A 27,988-nucleotide genomic window follows, 5' to 3' on the forward strand; every position below is an offset into this window, starting at 1 on the left:
TATGACAATAAAATTAACTTGTTTTATTAATTGGTTATCTGCTAATACATAAATCATTATTGCTTATCCGTATTGGCCAGAATGTTAATATCAGTGTATCCCTGAAGAGAAACCATGCATGAATTATTTGACGAAGTAACTGGGGCATGTCTGTCACTCATTAGTAGCAACACTGTCCATCCTCTCAGATTTTCAGTGCAATGACTGTCTGGCTTTGTGTGTTTTTGCACACTATAGGGATCCATCATTAATAGTCCTCAGCCGCATCAGCGTTTGCCCATGGGGGGTGCTGTTCCAAGTTGCTACGGGCTGGAAGACTACCGGCCTCACCGCCCCATCCTGAGCCCCGGAGTAGGGGTGGGGGGTGGGCCGGGGCAGCTTCACAATGCCGTAGGCAATATAGGGGGGGTCCCTGGCATCAACGATCGGGGTGGAGGGCCAGGGAGCAGTTCTGGAGGGAGCAATTCCGGTTCCTTCCTGGGCTCACTGTTTGGGAGCAAACGCGCCAAACCCCCTGCTCCCCTTATTCCCCCTGGGCCACATTACCCGGCCCCCGTGCCACCTCCCACTACAGGAGGACCGCCTCCTCCGTCCCCCTCCGCCCTCAGCCAGTCAGACCCCGGTGGGCCCTCCAAGATCCAAGCGCTGCACGCTCAGTACTGTCACAACAACTTTGGGCAGCCTCCGCCCCCCTACCACCATCATCATCGGTATCACGTGCAGGTCGCCACCCCTGGCCACCCGCCCATCCATCAGACCCTACAACGAGGGTCCCTCCCACGACGTGGGCCGCCCGCTCCTTCACACGCCCAGCTCCAGCAGCAACTATCCCATCATGCTATGCAGCAAGGCCGTTACGGAAATATGGCATGCACTCCACCGCCTCTGTCCCCGCACTCGCCCCATTCGCCCATCGGCCCTTTCAACTTCTACCACGTGCACCCCAATACCATACGCCACGTACGGGTGCCCGGTCCTACCGGCAAGCTTCCTCTTACTCTGTCTCACTCTCAGCCCCACCCTCACGCCCACTCCCACGTTCACTCTCATACCCACAGCCATCCCGTCCATGCCCACAGCCCTCACCCCTTACTGCATCACTCTCAAAACCATCAGACTCATTTCGTTTTCTCGCCGCCCCCTCAGGCACCATCCGCCATCACCGCCCGGCACATACCCCAGGGTCCCGGCCACTACGTACCACAGTACCCGCCCCTTTCCTCAATTCCGCCTCCTCCACCACATTCCCCATTACCTCCTCCGTCACCACATACCCCTCTCACCCCTCTTACCCCGCTCTCCCCACTAGCCCCGCAGCTCCCGGGACCCATGGGAGTGCTGTCGGGCGGCCCAGGGGGCGGAGGCGGAGCCGGCAGCAGCAGCACGTTAGGCAGCTCCAAATCCAAACCTATCAACCGCATCAGCACGGTGGTATGAGGGTAAGCCACAGCAGAGGGCACAGAGTCTCAACGCGGAGAAGTCGGAGCCCAGGAAAGAGGAAACATACCATACTCAGACTCTGTTACTTCCATATCCGCTTCCCTCACGTGTAGAGTGGGAAACCTGGCTGGCTACATGCTCATTGCTAGCCTGAACAGCCTCTTGCTGTCCGCTGCCATGTGTGTGACAGCATAAAATCTCCGACTGAAGATCTGAGGAGCCTAATGGATTCAATGGTGAAGCAGATGAAGTGTTTGTAAGGGTTTGAGTTGAATTTGACCTGGGTTGCTGCCAAAGTAAAAGGCTACAGGGAGAAAGGGGGTGCCAACTTAAATCAGACTAATGAATTTAAGATTCGGTTTAAGAAGACGATGATGGTGAACTCTTCAAACACTCAACGTGGATGCATAAGCAGACAGACGAGTGCAAAATATTAAAGAAACTGAACTCTTTTTTTTATTTGTAGTCTTTTCAGTTTTCATGCGTCTCAGATGACAATCATTTCAGGGTCAGAAAGAAAATGTTTGCTCGATACATTCCTCAAAATTGTCAATCGTATTCCTCAGCGTGTAAAAAGGGCCAGCATGCACTTAGAGGAATGCCAAACACTATATTTTGATTCTTTTAAACTTTTATCTTGACTTGTGAGTGAAGGGACGGGGTGGGAATTGCTGGGAAAACTTCACTTAAATCTGCACGGTAAAAAAAAATTATCACTATTTTGAAACTATTTGAAACTGTTTTTTGCTTTTTGTTTTTCTCTTGAAGAGGCTGGGCATCAGGTTTGCAATAAGTCAGCCATAACAGTAAAAAAACCTTTTTGAAGACCTCAGAGAAGTCATTATGTAATTTGCGCCTTTCATTTATTAAACTGAATGTGTAGAAAGAGATTTAAATTGTTCGGTAGATATTAAGTCTAACCTAGAATAACAAACCTAAATGTAACATACACAAAAGAGTCATAAATAAAAACGACCAATAATCAAGACATGGATAAATAGAAAAATCAGCACTGCATTTTTTTTACCTGCACCTGTTACCTCAACAGCTCTCCTTCCCTTTTTAGCGTTGATATTTCACTATTATTTTTGTCTTTTTATTTAAAGAATCTCACCTGACCAATGAAACATTTATATTTGGCAATTCATTACATAACCTTAGTGCCTACTGTAAAGGTTTGTCATTGGTGGTTCGGTAAAAGTGGTTACATTGTGATACAGCTGGATATTTTCTCTGGATGACCTGTTGGAGGAGCTGGATGTTCGTAGAGAGTGTTATTGAAATTTTGAAATGAATTAAGTATTTCTGGACTCACAGTTAAAATGTGTTACAGATATCTTAAATATTTAGAAGTAACTGAATTTTAAAGAAAATCTGTGTATGGGTGATTTTAATGGGTAAATTTATTTCTATTATGATGTCAAATAATACTGATATAATTCTTGCTTTTTTGGTGTAAAAGCTACTGCTAATATGATACATGGTTATGTTTTAGCAGAGTGCCGTGCTGAGTGTTTTCTAAGAGCTTTTTTTAGACAGACCAACAGGCTAGGTTTTTTTTTTGTGTGTGTGTGTTTGTGTACAATTAATGTTTATCCAACTAATCGGACTGCTGATTTCAGGTAAATGTTTTGCAGCAAGTTTATAAAACTATGTTATCCACATAAATGCTATATGATCCGTGTAAAACTTACTGTTGCCAGAAGCCATACACACTGGAGCAACTTGCTCTTTTAATATTGTGAATTTTGCAAGAGTTGCATGTCCAATGTCAGTGCCCTCTTATTTTTTTATATGAAAGTGTGTTTAGAGGACTTCAATTCATGCACACACACTCATTTACACGGAGAGAGTGTAAAAGCATCTTTAATTGTGAAGATCTTTTTGCTGAAAGTTTCTGGTTTTGCACATACACAAGTTAAAAATCATCAGTGCCTAGGATCCAAAGTCCCTATAACATCTGCGTCCCTCCATACAGTCCCTATCTCTTTCTACTTCTACTTTCCCCTTCAACAACCAAAATGGGCCATTCTCTCTCCATTAAGCAGAATAATTCAAAGTATTACATTAGTGATGTTTGTGTTGAGGAGTTATTTTTATACTTATAAAATTTAAAAAAAAAAGTCCTATAAGGATGAAAACATCCTAAATAAGAATATTGATCTCTGCTGCTAAGCCCAGCCCTTTTTTCTTTTTTTTTTTTAATTATTATTATTTTCGTTGCCTGTATAAAATATATTTAGTCAAACCACATTACTGTGTATTCAGATAATTGGTTCCAGAACTTCAAACCTGCTATTATCCATTATTGGAAACCTTAAAGGAGTAGTTCACTTTTGAAAAAAACTGCTGATAATTTACTCACCCCCATGTCATCCAAGATGTCCATGTCATTCTTTGTTCAGTCGAAAAGAAATTAAGGTTTTTGATGAAAACATCCCAGCGTTTATCTCCATATAATGCACTTCAGTGGGAACCAAACGGTTCAAGGTTCAAAAGACACTTTCAGTACAAACTGCAAACTGTTCAAAGGGCTTTAAACGATTCCAGACAATGAATAAGGGTCTTATCAAGTGAAACGATCGCTCATTTAATAAATAAATAACAAAGTTTTATAAGCTCAAATAGTCACCTTGCTCTGTTCTGTGACTCACATTTGTGACTCTCCTGTTTAAACTCGTTCATCAAAATGAACAAATCTTTTTCAGAGTCATTTGGTTCATTCAACAAAACGAATGAATTGACTCAGAAAAAGATTTGTTCATTTGCTACACTGTTGTGTGATCCACTTCAGGTTAAATTCTCCTAATAATAGTATATTAAAATGTACAAACTGTTCCCACTGAAGTGCATTAAATGGAGAAAAATGCTGGAATGTTTTCATCAAAAACCTTAATTTCTTTTCGACTGAAGAAAGAAAGACATGGACATCTTGGATGCCAGGGGGGTGAGTAAATTATCAGCAAAAGTTTTTTGAAAAGTGAGCTACTCCTTTAAGGCCCTTGTAGATAAACAGGAACCCCATGTCCCTGTTCATAAGCTGTGGCGTGATCTGAATTTAGAGGGCCGTTCAATACATTTCACATTTTTTTCCTATGGGTGGTTTTGCTTCTCTCTAACTCTAACGCTTTGCTCTTGTGCTTGTATTAAGAGTCCTGAGTGCTGGGGCATGCTGAGCTCAAACAAAAATAAAGCAGAGATGTATGAGGTATAAAAAAAAAAATTGATCGAGTAGTTTTTTGAGATGCGTGTTCTGGTTTCTGACACGCTAATGTCTTGCGCCACCGTGCCCTGTGTTGCATGTCTGCACTTAGCTGAATGATGCTGTATAAACCTGAATGTATATATTAGCTGATATAATTATGCCATATTTACTCTGCACTGGACTGAGAAATCCATATCTGGCTGGGAATGGGAACATGAACCATTGTTTACATTTTAAGGACCTGGGGATGGGGGGGATGGGGGGTGGGGTTGGAACAAATTGTAACTGTAAAATTGTATCAGTATGTGTGTGTAAGAGCAGTTCCTATATTTAAAATTAATTGTATGAAGTTTTATTTGTATATATGTATGAGGTTTCGATGCAGAACTAATTCAGAGACATTATGTGATAATTTATTGCTCTCATTCTATAAAACATGTTCTTGCTGTTGGAAAGTTGTTGTTTTTTTAATATTTAAAATATTTTCGAGTGATTGTTTGGCTGTGTGTGTACAGTATGGATATATATGTGAATGTGTGCAATTAGTATATGAAGATTTATATTAAGCATACAAAATCGTTTTATTTGTCTAAAATGTTACATTTTTTATACTGTCTCTGCAATGCATTGAAATAACCACTCAAGAACTAATGCACATTACACATTGTATAATTAGGACTATTGATATCAGTCAACAGGTAGGTACCGAATGAGTACAACTGTAGGTTTCTACAATTTTATCTAACACCAAGACAGAAATGACAAATGATGCTGGATAAAGTACTCTGGTCACATACATTTGAGAAATGGAAGTTAAATTTCCACTAAAGTTCATTGTGTTTCTGGCATGTACAATATAGTCAAAATCATAGTCAAAGTCATGCAAAATTAGTTGAGCTGAACAAGTGACTTTCATCACCAAACTGGTCAAAACTCTTAAGGCCATGTTCTACAAAATCTTCAAACAGTTTTAAACACTTGCTATAATATGTTAACAAATTTGTATATCAATAATTTGTTTATTAAGAAGAATATCCTTTCATTTTTTAGCTCGTTTGCTATACTGTTGTGTGAACCACTTCAGGTTAAATGCTCCTTATAACAGTATATTAAAATGTACAAACTGTTTTCATTTTGTAGCTGGTTATATTTCAGGATCCTGGAGTGTTTTGTGCTTCCACTTTTGCTGGTGATCAGTATGTGTTCCCATTAGGCCACATAGGCTTGTGAAAGTCTCTATGTGATGACTTGGGGGTTTTAGGGAAAAACATTACAATACATTCAAAATTAAAAAGCATAATGTGGATCACATTGTGCTTTTGTCTTATTTGGGTCCTGATAAAAGTACAGGAGACTAGTGTAATCAGACTGTCACAAATAAGCAGTACAAATCTCAGTTCAGCACCACGTCTCCACGTAGAAAAGTTAAGAATGATTGTGTCTGCACAGGTTAAGCACTTATGCTGTAGTTAGAGCAGTAAGTTTGTACAAAAGTCTTATTGTTATCCAATCCTGCTATTGTCAATGAAAATCAAGAATTGCTTTTCTTTTGGTTCAGCTAAGAGGAAATTACCATATGAATTCAATTTGTTCTATATATTTGCTTTCCTGCTCAGTTTTCCTGCTCAACCCCACAAATAGACCTGTCTGTCTGTGTGCAGTTTGTGTGTCTGTTGTGCTTGTCTGTGTACGTTCAGTCAACATTCATAAACTTCCACAGTGACAAAGTGTCCTGGTCACTGTGCTGTCTTTTAGTTTAAACAGTTAAACAGAAATTCTTTAAAGCATATATGCTTGACCCCAGAGGAGTCTCAGTAATGTATATTGAGAATGTCACATTCAGTAATCAAGAAAATCAAGTTTTTCCAAGAACTTGAGAGTACCACCACCCAAAAAACTTCTTGAGTTTTAACTAGTCTTTTGATTTGAAATGTACATTCACATGAATCATCACAGCATATGATATTAAGGACTTCAGAGTATGATAATGTTAAATTAAAGAGGGTGATAGATGCTAAACATTGCTCAGCCATAATAGTAAAGTGGAATGATGTGAGTTGAACAGTTGAGAACTGTTCAAGATAGTAATTGGATAAAATAGATTCCCTTTCTGTTGTCCTTCCTCACCATCCTTTGATTTCAGACTGTGGTAACGGACAGAAGAGGATTGTACACCTTTGTCCCGTCTGGAGAGCGAGAGCCATGTGCCAGTAGCTCTTGGATGGTGATCCAGTTGTCCAGTATGCGTCTATTGCGTTTCTTGGAGCTCTTTTTCTGACTGAGCTCTAAGATTGAGGCTGAGTTCTGACCTGACTCTGACTGGCTCTCCTTGCCCACGTCCACACCACGATCCCGGAGATATTCCGAACGACTCTGCATCATAAACTCTCTGCGTCTGCGCTGCTCACGGGCCCTCAAAAGCTGTTGCTTGCGCTCTTCTTTGCTCCAGTAGCGTCCCATCTTCATTTCGCTCACTGCGTCGTCATCAGTTGTCATTCCACTACGCTCCTCACGGATCTTCATTGCTCTGGCTTTCAAGAGTCGGTCTCGGACGGGACGTTTGGCCACATAGCGAGTCCCATCGCTCCTGATCTTCACCTTCCACTCCATGCGTGGTGAAGCAGGGGGAAGCGGCAAAGGTAAAGCCAGAGAAAGCTTCACTGGGCTGGGGTGAGGCAGCGACCCAAAAGTGCCATTCCTTTGGCCCTCACGGTCACTGCCGCCCATTGGTGCCTCACTTTCTCCTTCCACGGCTCTATCCAAGGGTTCGGAACTCTCCGAAATTGAAGATCCCAGATGCATGCAACTCTGGTAGCGTTCTGGAGTGAAGCAGTTGGAATGACGGCGTCGAGTGAAGTAAGGACTTGACTCTGCACTACGACCACCATTCCTGTCATGGCTGCTCACCCTAGAATTGCCACCGTGTGTCACCCCCTCAGGCATGCGACGGATGGTTCCTTCTCTGGAGAGTGAGTAGTATTTCTGGTTCAAAGGGGTGTTAGTCTGAAACTTCTTGTAGCTGCTTGGTGAATATGAACCGCTGAGGCTTGCTCGTCCCCTTTCACACCAGGTCGGTCGATCCTTGTGTCTACTTAGCAGAGGGCTCGTTGACTCTTCCAGCTGAGAAACTGGAAGTCGATGCTCACTCACCATAGGCGTGCTCCTGCAGCTCTCTCCCCCTGTGTTGTAAGCGCTGGTGCTGTCCTTGTCCGACCGTTCCTTCTCAGGAAGTTCGTTGATGTCGGATAGCTCATGCAGTGGAGATCCCTGAGGTTCTGCAGATGCCCGCCCAGATGTTTCTTCCTCCATCAGCCAGGCTTTCAAACAGCGCTCTCTTAACTGCTGCATCTTCTGTGCCCGTAGAATGTTCCGGCACTTAAACTCGAGATGTCTCATTTCCTCTTCCAAAAGCGCCATCTCGTGTCGAGTCAGGTTCTCGTTACTGTTTTCATCCAGAGTCTCCTCCCTCTCCCTATTCTCATCTTCCTTTTGTGCCTCTCCTTCTTTCTGCTTCCCTTCTTGAACCTGCTGCACTTTCTTCATCCTCTTTTCATAACGACACTTGATTTCCAGAAGTTGCCTGTACCTCTCGCATTCCTCCTCTGTCAGACCCGGCATCATCATCCCGCTGATGGGATCGTGAAGGTACCCACCCACGCTTCCACAGTCCAGTGAGTCCGTGCTGAGGTGGAGCTCTCGGAGAGGGAACAGTGGAGATGGCGTGTCGCTCCCTCCTCCACTGTTCCTGCTGGGCCTGAACTTGCGCAAGCTGCCAGGTGTGTTGGTGGCATTTGTGTTGGAGGCGCTGGTCTGCTCGTCGCCCAGCAGGATGTCATGCTCAGAGGACTCTTCATTCTTTGTGCTCTCATCAGTGCGGCCCACACCACTGTCGAGCTCCTGACTGTTGCTAAGGGTTGCTAGGCTGAGCATGGGTGTCTCCCGATGTAGGGCTTCTTCAGAAATGCCTGCTTGGGTTCTCTTTTGGCGGAAATGGTACAGGCCGGACAGATGTGAGGTATTTAGGCTGTCCACACTCATCTCTACAGGTAACTCACAATCAAGCTCCTCTGGGTCCAAATGGGTGTCCGTCTAGGGAAAAGGCAAAAAAAAGGAAGTGAAGGGGAAAAGTAAGCAAGCACAGAGGGGAAGGGTTAGAGGTTGACATCACCAGTATTGTATATGCAGTAATACACTTCAACACTAGATGGCAATATAGACATCTGTTTAAATGTGTTCAACACATTTAGTTATAAAACAAAGGGTTGTGGGGTCTGTTATTTATAGTAATGTTCTAATATGTGTATGAATATACATTATACATATGCATTATTGTACATATAGTTTGTCTTAGGTTACACTGTATTTTATAGTGTTCTTGTTACACATGTACTATAGTAATAACAGTAAATTATATGCAATTACATGGAAACTAACTCTAAACCAAACCCTATTTCTAACCATAACCCAATAGTAAGTACTTCTACAAGAAATTTTGTTAATTAATATTACTCAGGAAATGTATAATTACACTGTTACAAGGACACGGACATGGAAATTACAGATTTGTTTTCTTTTGACATACTTTGTAACAAAGTGGCACTACTCTGAATGTTAATTTGTGGAAATGATGTCCTACAGGTTTATTGATGAATACAGATTTATTGATGTTTTGATTTGTATTGCCCTGAGTATCTTTGTCTATAGGCCGAAGACAATAATCAATTGCAATTGTCACTTGATTATTATGTCTCTCTCTTCTTCTCCTCTTGATTTAGTCAGCCTGGAATCTCTTTCTGTTAGCCATTCTCTTTTCCCTTTCTGTTTCTTTATTACTATCTCTCGATCTCTATCCATCTCTTCCACTCTTGGTCTGACAGCTCCACTTGTTTCTGGTCTTCAGTTCATCATTAATCATTTTGTGTTGCTGGGAGGGTGATGAGAATGAGAGGTACAAAATGGCCCTCTTTTTGTTCTGATCTTGTTAGTGCTGAGCGTTGGCTGAAATGAGCTCCCTGTTTTATTCATTAGCTGACGGCTGTGGTCATGATAGATGATTTTTGCTGGCTGCACACAATAACCAACAGCCATTTTTTTCAATATCTGCACTGGATCCCCAGAAATTGCAGAACAATTAACATAGTTACAAAGTCATAAATTTAGAGCACCATATATACAGCTCTGAAATAGGTGGTCATTTAGAACAGATAATAAATGAGTGGTGCAAGTGTAAAAATGCTGTTAAATGTTAAAATAGAATATCAAATTTGTTTGAATAGATATAGCTTGTTGATTTAGTTCAGATTAATTGTTGCTGTGTGTGTTATTCTTATTTGTTAGTCACTTTGGATGAAAACATATTATTGATATTGAAGAATATTCACGGCTTTACATTATATTAATACAATAGCATCACAGTAATTTAAGTACTTAGATGATTGTGTTTCTAATAATGAGCAAAGTGCAAAATTACTAATTTATAATGTTTTTATACAAATACTGTGCAAAGCTTAATCAGATGTGTATGTCCTCGGAAACAGCTGACTGTGGAAATAAAAATCATCTCCTTTCTCTGCCTAGTGTACCTTGCTCTATACCTCTTCATTTGCCCTCTCTTTCATACCTTCCATCAATTCCTTCAATTGCTCCTCTTCTCTGCATGTCTTTCTAATAGGGCACTTTTCCCCATGCATTCTGTAAAGCAGCTTTGTTCCCTCTCGCTCTTCACCTCCTTGTGGAATAGTGTTAATGGAACTGCCACAAATCCTTGACGCCCATCACTGAGAGTGATCACATGATTGAGACATTGAGTGATGTGAGACTTCTGTTTCCCTTCCTTCAGCAAAATAAGCCATTAATTTTAGGATCTGCTGTCGTTGGGGACAGCATGGGTCCATTAACTTTGCATGTGGCTCAAAAAGCCTATTTTTGTGTATACGTGTACTTGAATTGTGCTTGTATGTGTGTGCCTATAGGACCGTTTTATTGCTCAGAGGTTGTGCAGATGATTTCATGAAGATCTAAGTTAAATGGCATTTTAACTGTCTGCTTTGTTTGTTTTAGGTTTCTCCTAAAAATGTGCATTAAGAAGGAAATACTGGAAGTTTTTACCTTTGAAATATAATGACATTTAAAATTACTACTATTGGTGTAATTGTGACTGTATGGTTCTATTTTTTAATGAATCCAGTTAATTTAGGTGCTACGATTTTTAAAAGAAAAATTGTAGGACTTGACAAAACATATATAGAGGTAGATAAATTCAGATTAAACTGAATTTTGGTCCTGGAAGAATTCAGATTTTTGATGGCAGACTTTCTGAACATTTGAGATCTCTTCCGAAATAATGTAAGAAATGTGCGAGATTACTAGGGTCTGTTTTTGGGGTGGAAAACTATGAGAGGCAGTAATTCACTGGGGGGGGGCACTGTCTTGCAGAGTTTAGCTCCGACCCCAATTAAACTCACTTGAAACTTCCTAGAAACTTCCAGGCAGGTGTGTTAAGGCGAGCTGAAGCTAAACTCTGCTGGACGGTGCCTTCAGGATAAGATTTGGACACCCCTGGTCTAGGACATTGATATTTGATAAATAAGACTTTCTATTTTGTTTGCATGTACTCTCATATATATATATATATATATGTCTTTGTCCTCCTTTATTCTATCTAGTGTGTTCATATATTAAATACCTATTTCTTTCTCATGTTACATGTCTTTACCTCTATCTCTGGTCTTGCCAGCAGTAATGAGAAGTTGGTGCTGTCCTCACGGGTCAAGATGGCCACCGCTTCCTCTCGGTTCTGAACTTCCATCCCATTTATCTAATGTGGGACAGACAGAGCCATCACACACCAAATGTCAGCTCTTTTCCAAAAAAAAATAATAATTTACATTTACATAGCACTTTTCTGGGTACTCAAAGCTCTTTACATATGGAAGGGGGAATCTCCTCTACCACCACCAATGTACAGCATCCTCTTGGATGATGCGACGGCAGCCATATTGTGCCAGAACACCAACAACACACCAGCTTTTTGGTGGAGAGACAGGGTGATGAAGTAATTCAGTATATTTGGGGATGATTAGGAGGCCATGATGGGTAGAGGTCAATGGGTAAATTTGGCCAGGGTTAAACCCAAAGGACATCCTGGGATTTTTAATGACTACAGAGAGTCAGGACTTCGGTTTAACATCTCATCCAAAGGACTGTGCTTTTTGGGGCGTTAGGACCCACACAGACCACATGGTGCCCTCCCTAACACCTCTTTCAGCAGCAACCTGGTTTTCCCAGGAGGATTCCCATCCAGGGACTGACCAGGCTCAACCCTGTTTAGCTTTAGTGGGCAACCAGTCTTGGGCTAGACGGGTGATATGGCTGCTGCCCAAGTGCTTCTAGAGACAAAAATAAAAAAGAATATAATATAGAGGCAAAAATAATATAACATCAAAACATCAGTAAATGGGTGGTCATGTTTCAACTGAGTCCAAGGTATAAACTAGAATAAACTAAGAACTTGTCAAGACAATGGAATCATGTCACTCTGCTGTTTGCTGTTCTGTAATTATTCTCTAGAGAAACTGTAAAAGTCTCACCAATTATCTGTTTATGACGACTGTATCTAGAAGCACTTGGCCTGCATCCCAGATGAACATAATGGCATTATGATGTCAGTTCATTTGTAATTATTGTTGAAGCCATTTGACTCTAAAAGCGCTTCTGATAAGAATTCAGACCTGCAATATTCTGTCCCCCTTTCTGATTCTTCCATCTTTTGCTGCTATGCTGTTTGGATTCACCTAAGAACAGGAAATGTTTAAATCTCAGCTGGATAAATATCACAGTTGAATACTTTTTTACTGTTGTGTTGAGCAGTAAAACATGACATCCGGCCTCATGTGATCACTCACTGCTCCAACGTAGATGCCTTGGTCTTCCTCGTCGTCTGTCCGGTAACAGACTGTTAGCCCCAGTTTATCCTGCTGACTCGACTTGTACAGCTCCACCTCCTGATACAGACATAGAAGGAGAGTGAAGATTAAACCCTCTGCTTTAACCCTTTATGACCTGCCATAGAACAGTTCCACCAGAGTATATCTTTCTATTTTTACATGCTGTGCTTTCATTCTTTTGAGCATTTTCACATGCCATACATCAAAATAATCCTTACTTTCTCTACTTGAAGGCTATGTTTGTAATAAATCAATAGTACCTAGATAATTATCTCAAAAATGCAATAAACAAAAAGAAAAACAATTTTTTTGAAAAAAAATCTCCATATTTTATTCAATACAAAAAAATGATAAATGTAAACCTCAAACTTGTCAATGAGAAAAATGTGCATAAAACAGTTTAAAACTATACAGAATTGATTTGAACTGTTTACATCAATTAGTTTTTAAGATACACTCATTTAAAAAAGGGGAGTAAAATGCCATATGTAAAATATTCAATTACATTTGTGGTCAAACAGATAACATTTTGCTTTTGAACATTGATTGAACATTGAATTGGTTAGAATATAAATTAAATAGACCCTGTCAGAACATTTAATAATAAAATAAATATAAAATAAATAAATAAAGGCGATGAGCAGAAGGAATTCGGTGCGTCCGTGTACTTTCATTTTGACATAACGTTGCGCGCATGCGCACACGTGTGTGTGTGGGGGGGGGTGTGCGTGTGTGTGTGAATGTGCTTGTATTTGCGAGTGTATAAACGAGAAAGAAATGATCGAATGAAGCAATGGTAAAAAGACAATAATGATAAGAAGGAACATATAGCAGATGGGAGTCAAGTGCGAGTCAAACCTATTATATATTCAGTCAAATGCATGGCCAAAAGACGCTGCTTCTGACGTCACTACATGCGACACAAGCTGGGGTCAAAGTGCACAGGAAGTGATGTCGTGATCAGTCCATGGATCCTTTTTTTTTTTTTTTTTTTTTTTATATATATTTTTTTTTTATTATTTTTTTTTTTTATTCAACTTTTACAAAAGCTTGTAATGACATTTTACAGCAAAAGACAAACACATAATGGGGAAAACACATAACAGATCTTACATTGTACAGAGTAAAACATTAAATTCTACAAACTATTTTTTCCAAAATTTGAGATGTTTTTATGCATTTCTTATTTCTAGTAGTTGAAATCAATGAGTCATGGAATATTTTAATATCTTTACAAAAGAAATTAAAAGATGGTTTTATAGACATTACTTTGGCTTTATGAATATGGAATTTCCCAAGAAGAATTATTAACGTTAAGGTGTTATCAATTATGTCTGAGCCAGTATTACAATCTAAGAAGACAATCATTGCCTCATCTATTCTGATTATTTTGTAGAATGTATCAAAAAACATCATAGAAACTTGCTTCCAGAAGTCTTCAGAATATTTACAATTACAAAATAAGTGTAATAGAGTTTCAGAGCCAATATTACAAAAACAACATAATGGAGAGAAGTCTTTCTTAAACTTATTAAGAAAAGCATTACAGGGATAATATCTGTGTAGTATTTTGAAATGAGTTTCTTTGACCTTATTTGGCAGTAAAAATGTATTACTTGCAGACCAGATTGTCTCAGAAGAGGGGACAGAAGAGAAGAATTGTTTCCATTTCACAATTGCTTTAGGGTAGCAACTTACATCTTGATTAAGACACTTTCTGATATAAGAATTATTACATTTCAGATCCAAAATATTCACACCTCCAATAACAAGTTTAGGAATCTGCCGCAACACTGAGTTGTAACTGAGATGCGCTTTCACAAGATGAAGTAATTTAATGGATATGCTTTTAACAATCATACGGTAGTCTCTACATGTAGATTCAATCCCTGAGAGAGCAATAAATTGTTGATAGTTATAGATCTCACCATTAGAGTTTAATAAGTCAGAAATAAAAATAACTCCCTTATCAAACCATTCTTTTTTATATATACTTTTCCTTTTAGATAATACATATTGGTTATTCCATATTATACAAGTGTGAGGGGAAAAATTATGTTTAAAGGCAAGTTTCCATGCATCAAGCGCTTGCTTGTGAAACAGTCCATGGATCCGTCATCGGAAGACGCAACTACCAATTGCGGATCTATAGCACATGTGTGCAAAGACGTGCAATGCATTTTTGTGTGTTTTTTTGGAAACGCGCATTATTACAGACTCATTAGAGGGTGGAAACCGCGCAACATGAGCATGTTGAGGCTTGATCTGCCATGTGCACCGAACGTGATACCTCAATGCGCCATCGGAAGGCGTTACTATCAATCGCAGATCTACAGATCATGTGTGCAAAGACGTGCAATGCATTTTTGTGATTTTTTTGAGAAACGCATTTTGCGCATTTTGTACAGACTCATTAGAGGGTGAAAACAACGCAACATGCGCATGTTGGAGGCTTGATCTGACAATTTTACATCTCTGGTTTTGTATGCAAAAAGAATGATTGAGTTAGCCACTTGGTTTCAGTTTCTATAGGCTGTTAAACAGACACACGCAAACCGGAGCGCCGACGCTCCCGTCGGTCTTAAAGGGTTAAAGATGCACAGAGACAGATATTGGAGGTTGTTACTATGTGTTTGGGTAACTGGTTATGTTAACCTATTTAATCAAATTTGTTCCTTTAAGAGTGAGTTTTTTTTTCTTCCAATAATCAAACAGCATACCTTTTCTAAAAATAAAAGATTAATGTGGACGTATGTGCTTGGTCACAGTTGTAATCCTGTGGAATCTGCGATCAGAGATTGCACAGTTTGCAATATAATAAAATCATTACTTGTATGTTTTTAGGTTACAGGGGGAGGGAATCCAGAATAATCGTATGTTTATTTTTGCAGTTTCAACAAAAATTCATGTTTTGAATCAACCATTTTTTTTGTTTTGTTTTGTTTGCAGATTATGAGTATGTTTGCATTTTACTTTTATTTACAATGCACAACATTATTTATAATAACAACATTATGTTATATTATATAATGTTACATTTTTACCTAATGTGTTTCTCTATATTTTGACAGGTTTTACTTATTTACTTATTATATTGGCACTTTGACTTTGACATCATAGAATGAAACAGCTCTGACCATTTACACCATCCAGGTAAAAAAAAAAAATCATAACTTTTCTCACCAATTTTATCAGCAGTATTTCATTTGTTAAATATAGTGGTTGATTATTTGTAATTATTGTAAAGGATTTATTTGGATTATTTGGTGTTCTCACCTCATATTCCAGTTCTTCTTGTTGATCCACCTCATGGTTAGCCACATTGAAGTAGTCTTTTGGATCATTATATTGCTGCCCCAGAGAACCACTGTGAAAAGACATGTTTCTTCAGCAGGTTTTCAAGGCAAGGCAAGGTTATTTATATAGCACGTTTCATACACAATGGTAATTTAAAGTGCTATACGTAGAAGCAATTAAACAAAAAAAAATCTAAATAGATAAGAATAATTAAAATAAAATAAAGTAATACCCCTATCTGAGATGGAAGAGATTGAGCCGGTTTACGGTGCCACTGGACCTCTAGCCCAGGGACGTACTCTGCTGGGGTGGTGCTACACCAGTAATGCCCAGCGGGGCCCCCACAGAGCACACTTCACGTCCGCTGTCTGCTGCCGCTACACTCTCAGCAGTAAAATTAACTTACGCCTTCGTTCGCCTTATCGGAGTGAAGACTCTCCCGCTCTCCTTCAAAATCTCTTCCAGTCAGAGCAGTATTTAAGCAATTAAAGCAGTACTGTGCACAAAGCTCATTCAGTAAATGCATAGCTAAACAGATGTGTTTTGAGTCTGGATTTGAATATGACTACTGTAGGAGCACACCTGATCTCTTCTGGAAGCTGGTTCTAGCTGCGGCTGGCATAATAGCTAAAAGCAGACTCCATGCTTAGCGTTAACCCTTGGTATTTGTAGCTGATGTGATCCTAATGATCTGACTGATCTGTTTGGTTTATATTCAGTGAGCATATCTGCAATATATTGAGGTCCTAACCCTTTGAAAGATTTATATACCAGTAATAATACTTTAAAATCAATCCTAAATATAACTGGGAGCCAGTGTAAAGCCCTGAGGACTGGTGTGATATGTTCATATATCGTCCTGGCAGCTGCGTTCTGTATGAGCTGCAATCTGTTGTATGGTCTTTTTAGGAAGGCCATTACAGTAATCCACCCTGCTGGTGATAACAGCATGAACAAGTGTCCTGTCAAGACTTGATTGGTGCAGTGCATGCAACATTTCTCCACCTCACAAACCCACAGAGACACTAATGAGAATTGATAAAATGGCAGAGGACAGTGAAGACGCTCACAGGTCATTCAGCAGGTACGGCTCCGGCAATTGGGCGAGGGGAGGGGAGGGTGGAGGCATTGGTGATCCACTACTTGGGTAAGACCCTCTGTCCCCATTCAGGAAGTTCTGGAAGCTAATGTCGGTCTGGGTGCCGTTGTCCATGCAGTCTGTGATAGCCATGAGCCGAGCCGTGCCAGCAGCCGCACCTAATCTCCTCCTGTGACCCTTGCGTACCACTTGAAGCAGCAGAGGGTCATGAGGCTGCCCATCCTTGTCCTGGGACAGGTGAGATGTTCTTCTGCCTTTGAGCTGTAGGTAGTGAAAATAGATACCATATAGGATTAATGCAATGTTTGTCCACATTAAATATAATGTAATGATTGGTTGTTTAACCTGACACTTCTGAAAATGCTGAAGCAGCACTATAAAGAGAATTAGGTGGGAGCGAGGGACAGTTAAGAAAAACGAGAAGAAGGAGAGAGGGAAGATAAATGCACAAATAAGCAAAACTCAAGGAAGGATGTAGTACTGCTCCTCCTTAGTGAGAAGTAACATTGCAAACCAGCAAAAATGGCTAGTGCAAGACAAGCAAGAGCTGTTCATCATCATCCAATCACAAATGGACATAGAAAGAGAAGAAACTGATCTTACGGCTGCTTCTTTGCCATTCATTTATTTAAAATGAGTGCAATAAAAGCAGTGATACTGTGAAATGTTATTACAATTTAAAAGAACTGTTTTCCTTTTTAATGTAAGAATGTATTTAATTCATGTAATTCCAATTCCTTTCAGCAGCCATTATTCACGTTTTCAATGTCATGTAATTCTTCTAATATGCGGATTTGGGCATTAAAATACAAATCAATGTTGAAAACAGAATTGTTTTTTCAGGATTCTTTGAATAGAAATATTTCTAATTCCTTTTTTTTTTTAAATGACTGACTCCAAACTTTTAAACAGTAGGTTATAGACATGTGATGAGACAATTTTTCAGATCTGAGTGATATGTGTCCTACCTTCACTTCTGCATCAATGGGACGCAGAGTGTTTCCCTTCTATGGAGAAAAAAAACAAGCAGAAACAGATTAAAAGAAGTAAATATTGACAGCTTTAAAAAGAAAGAAAAACAGCTGATTAAGGTTGATATTATTTATATCAACTTAATATAGTATGATATTACTTAATATAATAAGTTCAGTAATAAATTCCTGATATAATGTTTTGTCATTATTGTTTTTTTTTTTCGCTATGACGTAGTACTACTTTTGTAGTACTATGACGGCTACAGTACAAAACGATGTGTATAAGGGATTTATTTTATATTTTTTTACAGATCAGTGTTTGAGTTTTCCAACATATTTTGTGTTGTGTGTCAAGTCACCTTTATTTATATAGCGGTTTATACAGTACAATACAGATTGTTACAAGTCAACTTAGTAGTGATAACAAGAATATTATGCATTTCAGCTGATGTCAGTTCAGTGTTGATTCAGTTCCGTTGTAAAGATTTTCAATTATTAAATTAGTTAATTTCATCTGTAAAGCGGTTCTGCAGAAAACAGGGACGTTTTCGTCTAGCTTGGTTGATCGTCCAACACAACAGCGTCAATACAGTCAGATCAATAATATCACTGAATATTAAGCGTCCCAAACTAAGCAAGCCAGAAGCGACAGTGGCAAGGAACACAAACTCCAGCAGGTGACAGAATGGAGAGAAAAAAACCCTTGAAACCAGGCTCAGTTGGGGGGCCAGTTCTCCTCTGGCCAACGAACGAACACGGGTGTGATTATGATTCGGGCTGCATCACAACTCAGAATTCAGACAAGTCAGATGATTAGTAGCATTCAAATATTGATTGAAGATCAGATTCATTCATGGAGCCATAGCTGGCCAAATGGTCTGTGCTGAGGACCTGTCTGGTTATATGTATTGCAGATTATTCCTTGTCCTACATGTGCTGTTGTGGACGCTGTTAATAACTCTAAGGCTGTTGTTTTATATATTATAATTATAACTGACAGATTTCTAACAGTCTAGATTTGGTTTTGTGCATTCGGACAGTTCGTCTGATGACAGGCCTTAGGGAGGGACAGATGAGAGGTGATTTAACCCTCATGAATACAACCTACAATCAATATATGGTTAATACTACTGAAAGTACTTTTGACATAATCTCTGTGTGTGTGTGTGTGTGTGTGTGTGTGTGTGTGTGTGTGTGCGTGTGTGTGTGTGTGTGTGTGTATTTCATCATTCTCAAAGCAGTCAAGCTACAAATAGCTGACCCTTAGAGACCAGGTCTCACCCCAATCCTTATGCTTTTTGACTGCAAGTCTTTCAATGTCTAAAAGAGGTGAAACCTATTTATTTTTCATTGTGTTCAGCTCATTATCGATCCTGTCAGTAGCTTTGATTATAAATGGACTGTCTGCTCATGGGATTCAGAGTCGAGGGAGCACTAGCGATATTGGCAAACATGGAGTTCTCGAGCAGAATAGTTTTTACATCTGTCATGTAGAATGTCTGATACTCATATTTAACATTTAGAAACATAAGATCATGGGGGAAATTACAAGCTATTTTAAAATGGGAAGCAGTGTGTTGGAATTTAATAATTGTTTTAGTATTTTCAGAGGAACAACAGAGTGTGTCGAATGGACTGTGATGGAATTTCCTCAGCATGATCAAGTGGCCTATGCAGAACTCACTGGGTGATTGAGCTTATCAGTTCAATACCAGGAGACAGCAATTACATTTCTTGAACGTCTGATGCACCTCTATTGACCTTCACCCTGTACATTTGCCCCTGTGGAATATTTGCTTAGCTAATGAAGGAGCTTCTGAAAGTGCTCACAGATATTGCAATGCACATCCACACCCCAACGATCCCTATCATCTCACTGTGGGATGCCTGCATTAACTCAAAGTCTGATCTATACCAAACAAGCTGCATTAATTATGGTTCCCTCCAAGACTTGTAGCATGAAGAAAATGATTAAAGGAGCTGTATGTAAGATTGTGGCCAAAACTGGTACTGCAATCACTTTCAAATTACTGTAGAGTGGTGTATCCCCTCCCCCTACCCCCTGACGCGAAGTTGCCAGATAGTCTGCAGAATCCAACATTTTTTTTTATCCCAGCCGTTTGTAGCTACAGCTGTGGTAACTAGAGCAGAGATGGCAACCCGAATGCTGCAACATGATTGGTAGATTGGTTGGAGGGTGGAGCATCAGACCAAAACACAACATGACAGTTGAGGGCTGCAACTTCACTTTGACAAATGACAATATCCTGGCTGGACTACTGTTGTCAGTGATATAAGTATTTGAAATGATTATTTGGTCATAAACCATTTTATGATTATTTGAAATAAATTTCTTACATACAGCTCCTTTAAACTTTAGAAAATGTTCATCTAGCTAGTGTAAAATCAAATGCTGTTTTTTAGTTATTCATAAAGTAAAACGTCACTACAAAGTGACTAATCCATTATGTATTATTTAAAAATATATCTAAAAAAATATTTTTTCTTCCATATTGTGACATGTTTCTGTGTGAATACTTAGTGAAACATATTTCTGAACAAATAAAAAACGTAGGTCAGAGACTGGGTTCTATCTGTCGGTTGTTGATTGTATGGAGGCATATCTAAATGTGTGTTTGCGGGACGGGGTTTAAGTGGATTAAATCTTTGAAGAAGGCCATCATACGTCATAGAGTAGTCTGTCACTTCACCAGAAGATGGAGTGATGACATTTTGATTTAAATAAAATAAATAAATGTGTGAATGGAGGAATCGTTTAATCAAAATAGGTTGAATGTTGACTACAATCATTATGTTATGAAGTAGTAGACTGTGCCTTGAAAGAAAGTGTCTTGTTTGTTTTTTATCTGCTTATTGCATCTGTAACTGCTTTATTGCTTCTACCTTGCCACCCATGAGTATTACCTCTTGTGGTTATTATTACAGAAGTATGAGCTGTATATTGGAGTGACAGGTTGTTTGTTGTTGCATTTCCTCTGACGGCCTGGTATGACTGCTAATTATAATACTGAAACAGAGAGGGCTGTTTCTGAAGAGATTCTCCCCAAATAATTATTCTGATTATGGCCCCTTTTTTTTAGTTTCATTTTGAAATCGGCTTGCTTCTATCAATCAACTTGACCCAGTTAAACAAAGTGTTAGAAATGCTAAACGTCTTCACAAAGGTTCTAAGCGCTGCAGTAAACTAGGTCAACTCAGTTTGAGGTTCTAAATTGTGCCTTTTACATTGTTCCCAAACTATCTTCCCTTCCTCCCTCCCTCTTTCCATCACCTTCCCCTCAGGATTTCGTCTTGCTTTTGATTAGAGTTTAGAGGAGGGAAACTCTCTCTCTCTCTCTCTCTCTCGCTCGCTCTCTCTCGCTCTCTGCCCTGGATTGAACCTTAACCTCCATTAATCCTGAGTCCTGAGCAGTGATGTACGGTATGTATGTTCAAGATGGACGATAGCAGTTTTTGCTCCTACTAGTGTTGCCGGTCAGGGCAGGGCAAGGGTTGCTCTAGAAACCAGAGGAGAATTTAACTAAAGGTTACTCGTGCCTGAAATGTCAATCTGGATTAGTTTTACTTTCTTCTTTCTTCCTCCTATTCTCCAAGCAGGTGAAGGGTGGACTGTTTTATCTTTTTTCCTTTCATGTCGCTGCGTGTTTGGAGAGACCTCCTGCAGTGTGGAGGGCACACTTCACCCTGCACTAGTGGATCATGTTTATTTACATCAATGGTTTTTTCCAAACGCCTGATTTAGTGTGCTCGACTATTTGTGTTCGCCATCATTATTGCGTCTTCGTGCGTTGCAGTGAGCATATAAGTCTTGCTTAATGACCTCAGTTGCCTTGGCAACGGCATCCCATAGAGACAAATTTGACAGGGTATGTTAGGTAGAGGCAGGAAGACTGAGAGAGCGAGAGGGAAACTCATCAGACGTGTCGTGGGGGGGGGGGGTTTAGGCGGGATTACAAAAGGCAAAGTGTAAAAGGCTCATTTTAGTGCACAGACTAAGCTCATTTAAATCTCATCATAAGACTAAGGCTTAGCAGCAATTAGCGCAGATGAGCATCACATGAAGATGGTCCTGCCAAATGAATGCGATGGCGTTCACGGATAGCGATTCCACGCGCTCGGCTATTCCAGCAGAGCCGGCTAATGTGATCCAGTGTGAATGGTATTATTCATGCCTGCAGCAGCTTGTCCTGAGTCCAATGAAGCCTGTCAGGATGTGTCTGCTCTTCATTACTGTGTGCCCAGCCACAGCAGAGAAACAAGAGCAAATGCCACTTACTCACATACATAGAGCATAACACAGAGAAAGACTGAGTGAGAATGTGTGTCTAAGAAACATTGTCACTGTGATAAGCACTTTAGAGTAAGCAATACGCCACAAGAGGTGTGATTTATTGTGTTTTTTTATCGAACTCTGCTTTACCCATGGTAGCTTGTTGCTTTTCTTAAACAGTGACAATATTGCAGTGATAAAAGACATTTTATGAAGAAATGCCATGATCACCATGTTGATTTGCTTTTGTTATATGTTACAAGTGCTTTTTAGCATGTTGCTGTGCAGTTGTTGGGTGGTTGTTAAGTGTTAGGTGGATGGTTACATTAAAGGGATACTACACTTTTTTTGGAAATAGGCTCATTTTTACCACTCCCCCAGAGTTAAACAGTTGGGTTTTACGTTTTCGAATGTATTAAGCCGATTTTTTGATATTTAGAAGAATATTAGTAACCAGACAGTTTCTGGTCTCATTGACTTCCATAGTATATTTTTTTTCCTACTATGGAAGTCAATGAGACCAGAAACTGTCTGGTTACTGATATTCTTCTAAATATCAGAAAATCGGCTGAATGGATTCGAAAACGGCAAAACACAACTGTTTAACTCTGGGGGAGTGGTAAAATGAGAATATTTTTTTTTTAAAAAGTGGAGTATCTCTTTAATAGAAGCACAACCATGCTTCTCTATACTATTCTGATCCCTAGATATAGCTCGGGTCCATCCGTCAGTCTAAGCCTGGGGGATTTTACCTCAGTTTTATCATCTCCAGGTTGGAAAATCATAAATTATAATGCCTTGTAAGAAAAGTCTGTAAAAAATTTTAAGATGAAGGAATTTTCCATATTAACCTGTAATTTAAATTCACATTGTGTTTTTTTTTCTTACACTGTGGCTTAGAAAAGTAATAGCACACCTGTCTTCAACAAGTTCTCACGACTTGGTATAATTTACTGTTCAAAAGTTTGTTGTTAGTTTTTAAAGATATTAAGCACCAAATTAGCAAATTAGAATATTTTCTGAAGGATCATGTGACTCTTAAGAATTGGCCAATTCGTAAAATATGTATGATTTAGCAAAATCGTACTAATTCGTATGAGTGAGGTCGTATGAATTGATACGAATTAGCCCCTTTTTAATCATTCGTCGAATTCGTACGACTTGGTCTTGAGATGGGGTTGTTTAAAATATATTATTGAAAACAATAGAAATATTTCACAATATTACTGTTTTACTGTATTTTTGTTCAAATAAACGTATAAAACATATAAAGATAGACATGGGTGTTGTTACTGATGACAGAAAGGGAGTGGGGGAGGGGGGGGGGTAAAGACTCAATGCCTCCTGGTGATGTCACCCACAGCTTCTGTATCACTCTCATGCTCTTTAAAGCGCATTATACATGCTCCACTGTTCCTTTGTAAATCCAGGGGGCTTCCAGTGTTGGTGCAGTTGATTTGGCAGGGGTTTTATGGTGTCTTCCAGCGCTTTCCACTAATATGTGTGCAACATTTAAAACAGGCTTACACAGAGAGGACTATCCGTCACTGGGGAAGAAACTGGTTAAGGAGCAAAACCCTCTGTGAGGAGCCACAGGCAGTGTGGAATAAGGCAGAGAGAAGCTGGAAATTGAAGTGAGATTGAACAGATCAAGTGGGAGATCCTCTCGGTATTAGAGAAAGCTCAACCTATCCTGGCATGACATTGATATCTGGTGGAGAAAGCAAATTGCTCTCTGAACAAAACTTCAAAGCTCCAAACTCGAGCTGTGAAGATGATTTTGGCCAAGTGGAGTTTAAACGTTACAGGTGAAAGAACTGAGAGGTATTCAGTGTTATTTTCTTTTTAAACGAGGCACTTTGTTATACATTACACATAAGACATGTTTTTTTTAATGTAAAACTTTTCTTGAATTGATGAGTTTTTGTTTTGAATTTGAATACAAAAAAACAAACACTTTCCTGTTATTTGCTATAATCCGAAGAAAATAGAAACCCTAACCACGTTCCAACAACCACTATGAACAGCAACCACATAGTTCACCCGAACATCATTCTCTTCCCAAAATATATAAATTGAGTTAATATTTGCAAATTCATTAGAGTGACCTTGCAAAAAGGCTAAAAAAATAGTTTATTCACAGATGTCACAGATACTTACTGATTTGGACCCTTAGTTTAATTCAAGGTGACTTTCCATTGTCAGCTTTAAGCCATGTGTTCAGAGACGTGCCATGCTTTTTTTATTTTGCATATTGGATCAGCTTTGCACCAGTACACTTGTACTCGGCTTCCGAATTCAATAAACCTTGATTCTAACATTCCATTTCTATCTCTGCTATCCGTGCCACAGATATTTTACACACCTGATAGGTTTTATTATTAGCAGATCTGCCCTTCTCTCATCCTGCTCTACTTTCCAGAAGTATAAATATCCCCTAGCTATCAATCATAGTCACATGACCTGTCATGTGGTTGGAAAAATGACAGAATGGAACCCAAACTTTAACAGCTCAACAGTGGAATAGGTTTAAAAACGAGCAACACTTTCTCTCTCTCTCTCAGCCTATTGGAAAGTCTCACCGTCATGTCAATTAGAGGATGCTGAGTAGGACGTCTTTGTGTGGTTTGGGGGATTGTGGTTTTCAACAGGATTAATTCATTAAATTCTTTGCTTAAAGCACCAACGTAACTTAAAAGCCCCTTGACGCATCTTAAAGCTGCTCTGTTACTCCAAACATTTTCCAGTTTGCTGGCAGATCTACAATCCCCGTAAGGAAACGTACACAAACCCTGGTGCCTTTATATGAGACAACAGAATGAGAGCTTTTCATTGGTAAACCCCAACACAAAGAACAATTTCACCATTTCAAAGGTAAATTTGTATGATGAACTAATATAATTTGAGAAATGGTTCACTGTTATAGATCATGGAATGGTGAAATTGCTCATCCAAAAGAGCTGATTTAAGGTCTAATTTGCATTTTATATTTAATCATATAGATGGCCCGAATCCCTGTATCCACGTTTCAGCATGTATTCAGTATTATCCACGGTTTTAAAATTGAATATTTAACAGTTAGTTTGTATGTTCCTACATTTAATACATAATATAACAAGCTTTAGCTCATCTCAGAATTGTTACTTTTAATGTTACATTTGATACCAGTCAAATGTTTTGGGTCAAGATGTCTCTTATGCTCACCAAGGCTGCATTTATTTGATAAAAAATACAGTGGAAACTAAATTTGTGAAATATTATAATGTAAAATAATTGATGTTATTATTATATATACAGTAGGTTATGTAAATATTAAATGTTATTTATTCTTGTGATGGCAAAGCTGAATTTTCATCAGCCATTAGTCCAGTCATAGTGTTACATGATCCTTTAGAAATCATTCTAATATGCTGATTTGGTGCATATTTTTGATTATTATCAATGTTGAAAAAAGTTTTAATACAGAAGTTTTTATTTCAGGATTCTTTAAAGACTAGAAATTTCAAAAGAACAGCATTTATTTGAAATATAATTTTTTGTAACATTACATTAGTAATTACATTACTGTCACTTTTGATCAATCCTTGGTGAATATATTAATTTCTCTCTTTTTTCAAACCTTTGAACAGAAGTGAAGTCACTTGTTAAATGTATGATGCATTATAACCTTCATAACTTTATGAAACTTGTACCTTTTAATGATTATTCCCAATAAGCATTAAGTTTGCCCATGCAAAATCAAAAAGTGAAGAGAAAATTGAATATGCACTTGTTTATGTTGGCACTCTCACCTGGAACATGATCCTGTACTGTTCCTCTGGCCTGTCCACCACACACATATTGCAGCCCATCCTGGCTTGTGATTTCCTGAGGGCGATTCCTCGATGAACTTCGCTCCCTGGTTCTCCGATGTAGGTGCCTATGCCTGCCTCCCAATTACAATAATCCCTCCCTGAGATCAGAAGTTAAGACTCTGCACTCCATGAAAGGGCTTTGATGTGCTTTTCTTTGTCTGCTTCTCTCATTCAGGCCCGGCTGCTGTTTTAATTGAGGTCCAACTCTGGAAGCGGGATCAGAGATCCTGAAGCATCCAGCCGTGAGAAAGTTGAGGTTTGATTGCAGTTGAATGAAGCCTCTGATGTCCGTGTGCTTTGAATTTACTTCACCATATACACTCAGGGAAGCTGGTTCAATGTTACAGCCTTGAAAACTTCACCTATGGCAGAATTGTGATGCCGCAAATCTGATAATATTATATTAGACTGAAAATGTTGCATTTCCCCAAAGTCTTTGCACTTGAAACAAGCAGCGAGCCGAGGATTAAATTCACAGATCCCACCGTGTCTGAACGATATAATCAAAGACAAGATCTGCTCAACGTAAACTCCCTGGTGCCAAAGTCGTAGACTAAGACATGAATTATTAAATAAAAGATGCAATAAACAAATGTTTACTTTCCGCCGCTCCGCTTTCCCCTGAGAGATGCCTTCCTTCACACTCTCTCTCTATTATTAGAGAGCTTGTTCCCTTCATTTACATATAACAACAGTCTGTAGGCGCAGACATGCACGTCATGCTATTTGAAGTGCTTTAAAACATGTTGCTTGATTCTATGACTACTGTCTGCTGCGGTGCTGACTTGTTGAGTATTTCCGTTACGATTTATTTCCTACAATAAAACATAATTGCAATTGCAATGCGGGTGCGTTTAGATGTTCATTAGCCTTCAGTGTAACTGTAGGTCTGATGCCGTGCCTAATTTCATAGCATTTTCTCTTTGACACCTGCATGCATTTACCTACAAAAGCACTCTATGACTGTGTCATCATCTTTTCCTCGTCCTCTATAAAGTGGGGATGTAATCCCACCTCTCATTTGCACTCGCTGTGCAGATAAGAGTCTAACGTTCACAGATCACATCAAACCTGCCCTCTTCCTTTCTTCCCGGGATTCCTGCTGCGTGTTCATGGCAGAAAATGAATGAGCAAGTGCACCTGTCAGATCATGCCAGAAACAGCCTACAGAGGTAAGCTCAGCTCTTTCTCCGAACCAGATGGCAGTCTACCAGGACAGGTCTCTCCATCACATGTCGGACGGATGATTGAAAGGGATGAAGTGGAGCCTGGAAGTATCTGATCTTCAGCAGGGAATGAATTGGACGCTGCCCTACATCTGCTCAGCAACTGAGAGAAATCCAGATCCAGGAGAGGCTCACAATAAACACTGCTAATGATGTTCCCTTATGGTTCTGCTGCTCACGTCTGCATATTTGGGATGTAATCCAGCTTGCTTGAGCGTTTGAAGATGAATGAACTGGAGCCGTTTGCGCGTTTCCGAAGAGAAAAACCAAGTCATTCAGTCAGATGGTGGGATGGTGAATCCGAAAAATCCGTTTGAGTGTCTCAAGGCAGTGCTGGAGCGTTGCCAGCCCAGCGCGCGCACATGTGTGTCTGCAGAGAGAGGAAAGCTGCTAGGTTGGAGGAAATGTGAGGATCGGCACCACTGCACAAGCTGGAGCCCATTACAGCTTTACAGCAGGCCCCTCCTCTCCCAGCATTACCAGCCAATATTCAGCAGACAGCTCTCATCTCTCTCTCTCTCTCTCTCGCTCTCGCTCTCTCGCACAGCCTCTCTCTTGTACTTATAGGTGGTAGCTTCACCCTCCCACCTTCCTTTCCTGCTTCCCTCATATCTTATTTCCCAGCTCCTCGTCACCTGTGCTGGGAGCAGCTCTGC

General features: G+C 39.6%; 2 protein-coding genes across 4 annotated transcripts in view; one reads left to right on the forward strand and one right to left on the reverse strand.

Moving 5' to 3' along the window:
- iqsec2a (IQ motif and Sec7 domain ArfGEF 2a) overlaps positions 1–5,100 on the forward strand; it is a 73,880-nt gene extending 68,780 nt beyond the window's left edge. For all 3 annotated transcript variants that reach the window (XM_039657922.2, XM_039657923.2, XM_039657924.2), the window contains one exon: positions 238–5,100. In XM_039657922.2, coding sequence (XP_039513856.2) covers positions 238–1,437 — 1,200 coding nt within the window. In that variant the 3' untranslated portion in view covers positions 1,438–5,100. The remainder of the gene's footprint in view (positions 1–237) is intronic.
- Positions 4,426–27,987, reverse strand: pdzd4 (PDZ domain containing 4). The gene is made up of 8 exons (XM_039658105.2): positions 26,044–27,987; positions 17,956–17,994; positions 16,959–17,248; positions 15,868–15,958; positions 12,550–12,648; positions 12,376–12,438; positions 11,361–11,462; positions 4,426–8,734 (listed from the first exon to the last, which is right to left on the reverse strand). The coding sequence occupies exons 1-8, from the start codon at positions 26,101–26,103 to the stop codon at positions 6,785–6,787; spliced, it is 2,694 nt and encodes an 897-aa protein (XP_039514039.2). The 5' UTR covers positions 26,104–27,987; the 3' UTR covers positions 4,426–6,784.
- Between the last annotated feature and the right edge of the window lies 1 nt (position 27,988).

This window comes from Pimephales promelas, chromosome 14, assembly GCF_988280905.1.
Source record: "Pimephales promelas chromosome 14, fPimPro1.hap1.1, whole genome shotgun sequence".
NCBI classification, from domain to species: Eukaryota; Metazoa; Chordata; class Actinopteri; order Cypriniformes; family Leuciscidae; genus Pimephales; species Pimephales promelas.

Coding starts and splice junctions, on each gene's coding strand:
- pdzd4 (XM_039658105.2), bottom strand. CDS start 26,103: ATGGGCTGCAATATGTGTGTGGTGGACAGGCCAGAGGAACAGTACAGG. Junction 15,959..16,958: donor CCGTACCTGCTGAATGACCT/GTGAGCGTCTTC, acceptor GTCTTTTCACAG/TGGTTCTCTGGGGCAGCAAT. Junction 8,735..11,360: donor TGGCAAGACCAGAGATAGAG/GTAAAGACATGT, acceptor CCTTTTCCCTAG/ACGGACACCCATTTGGACCC.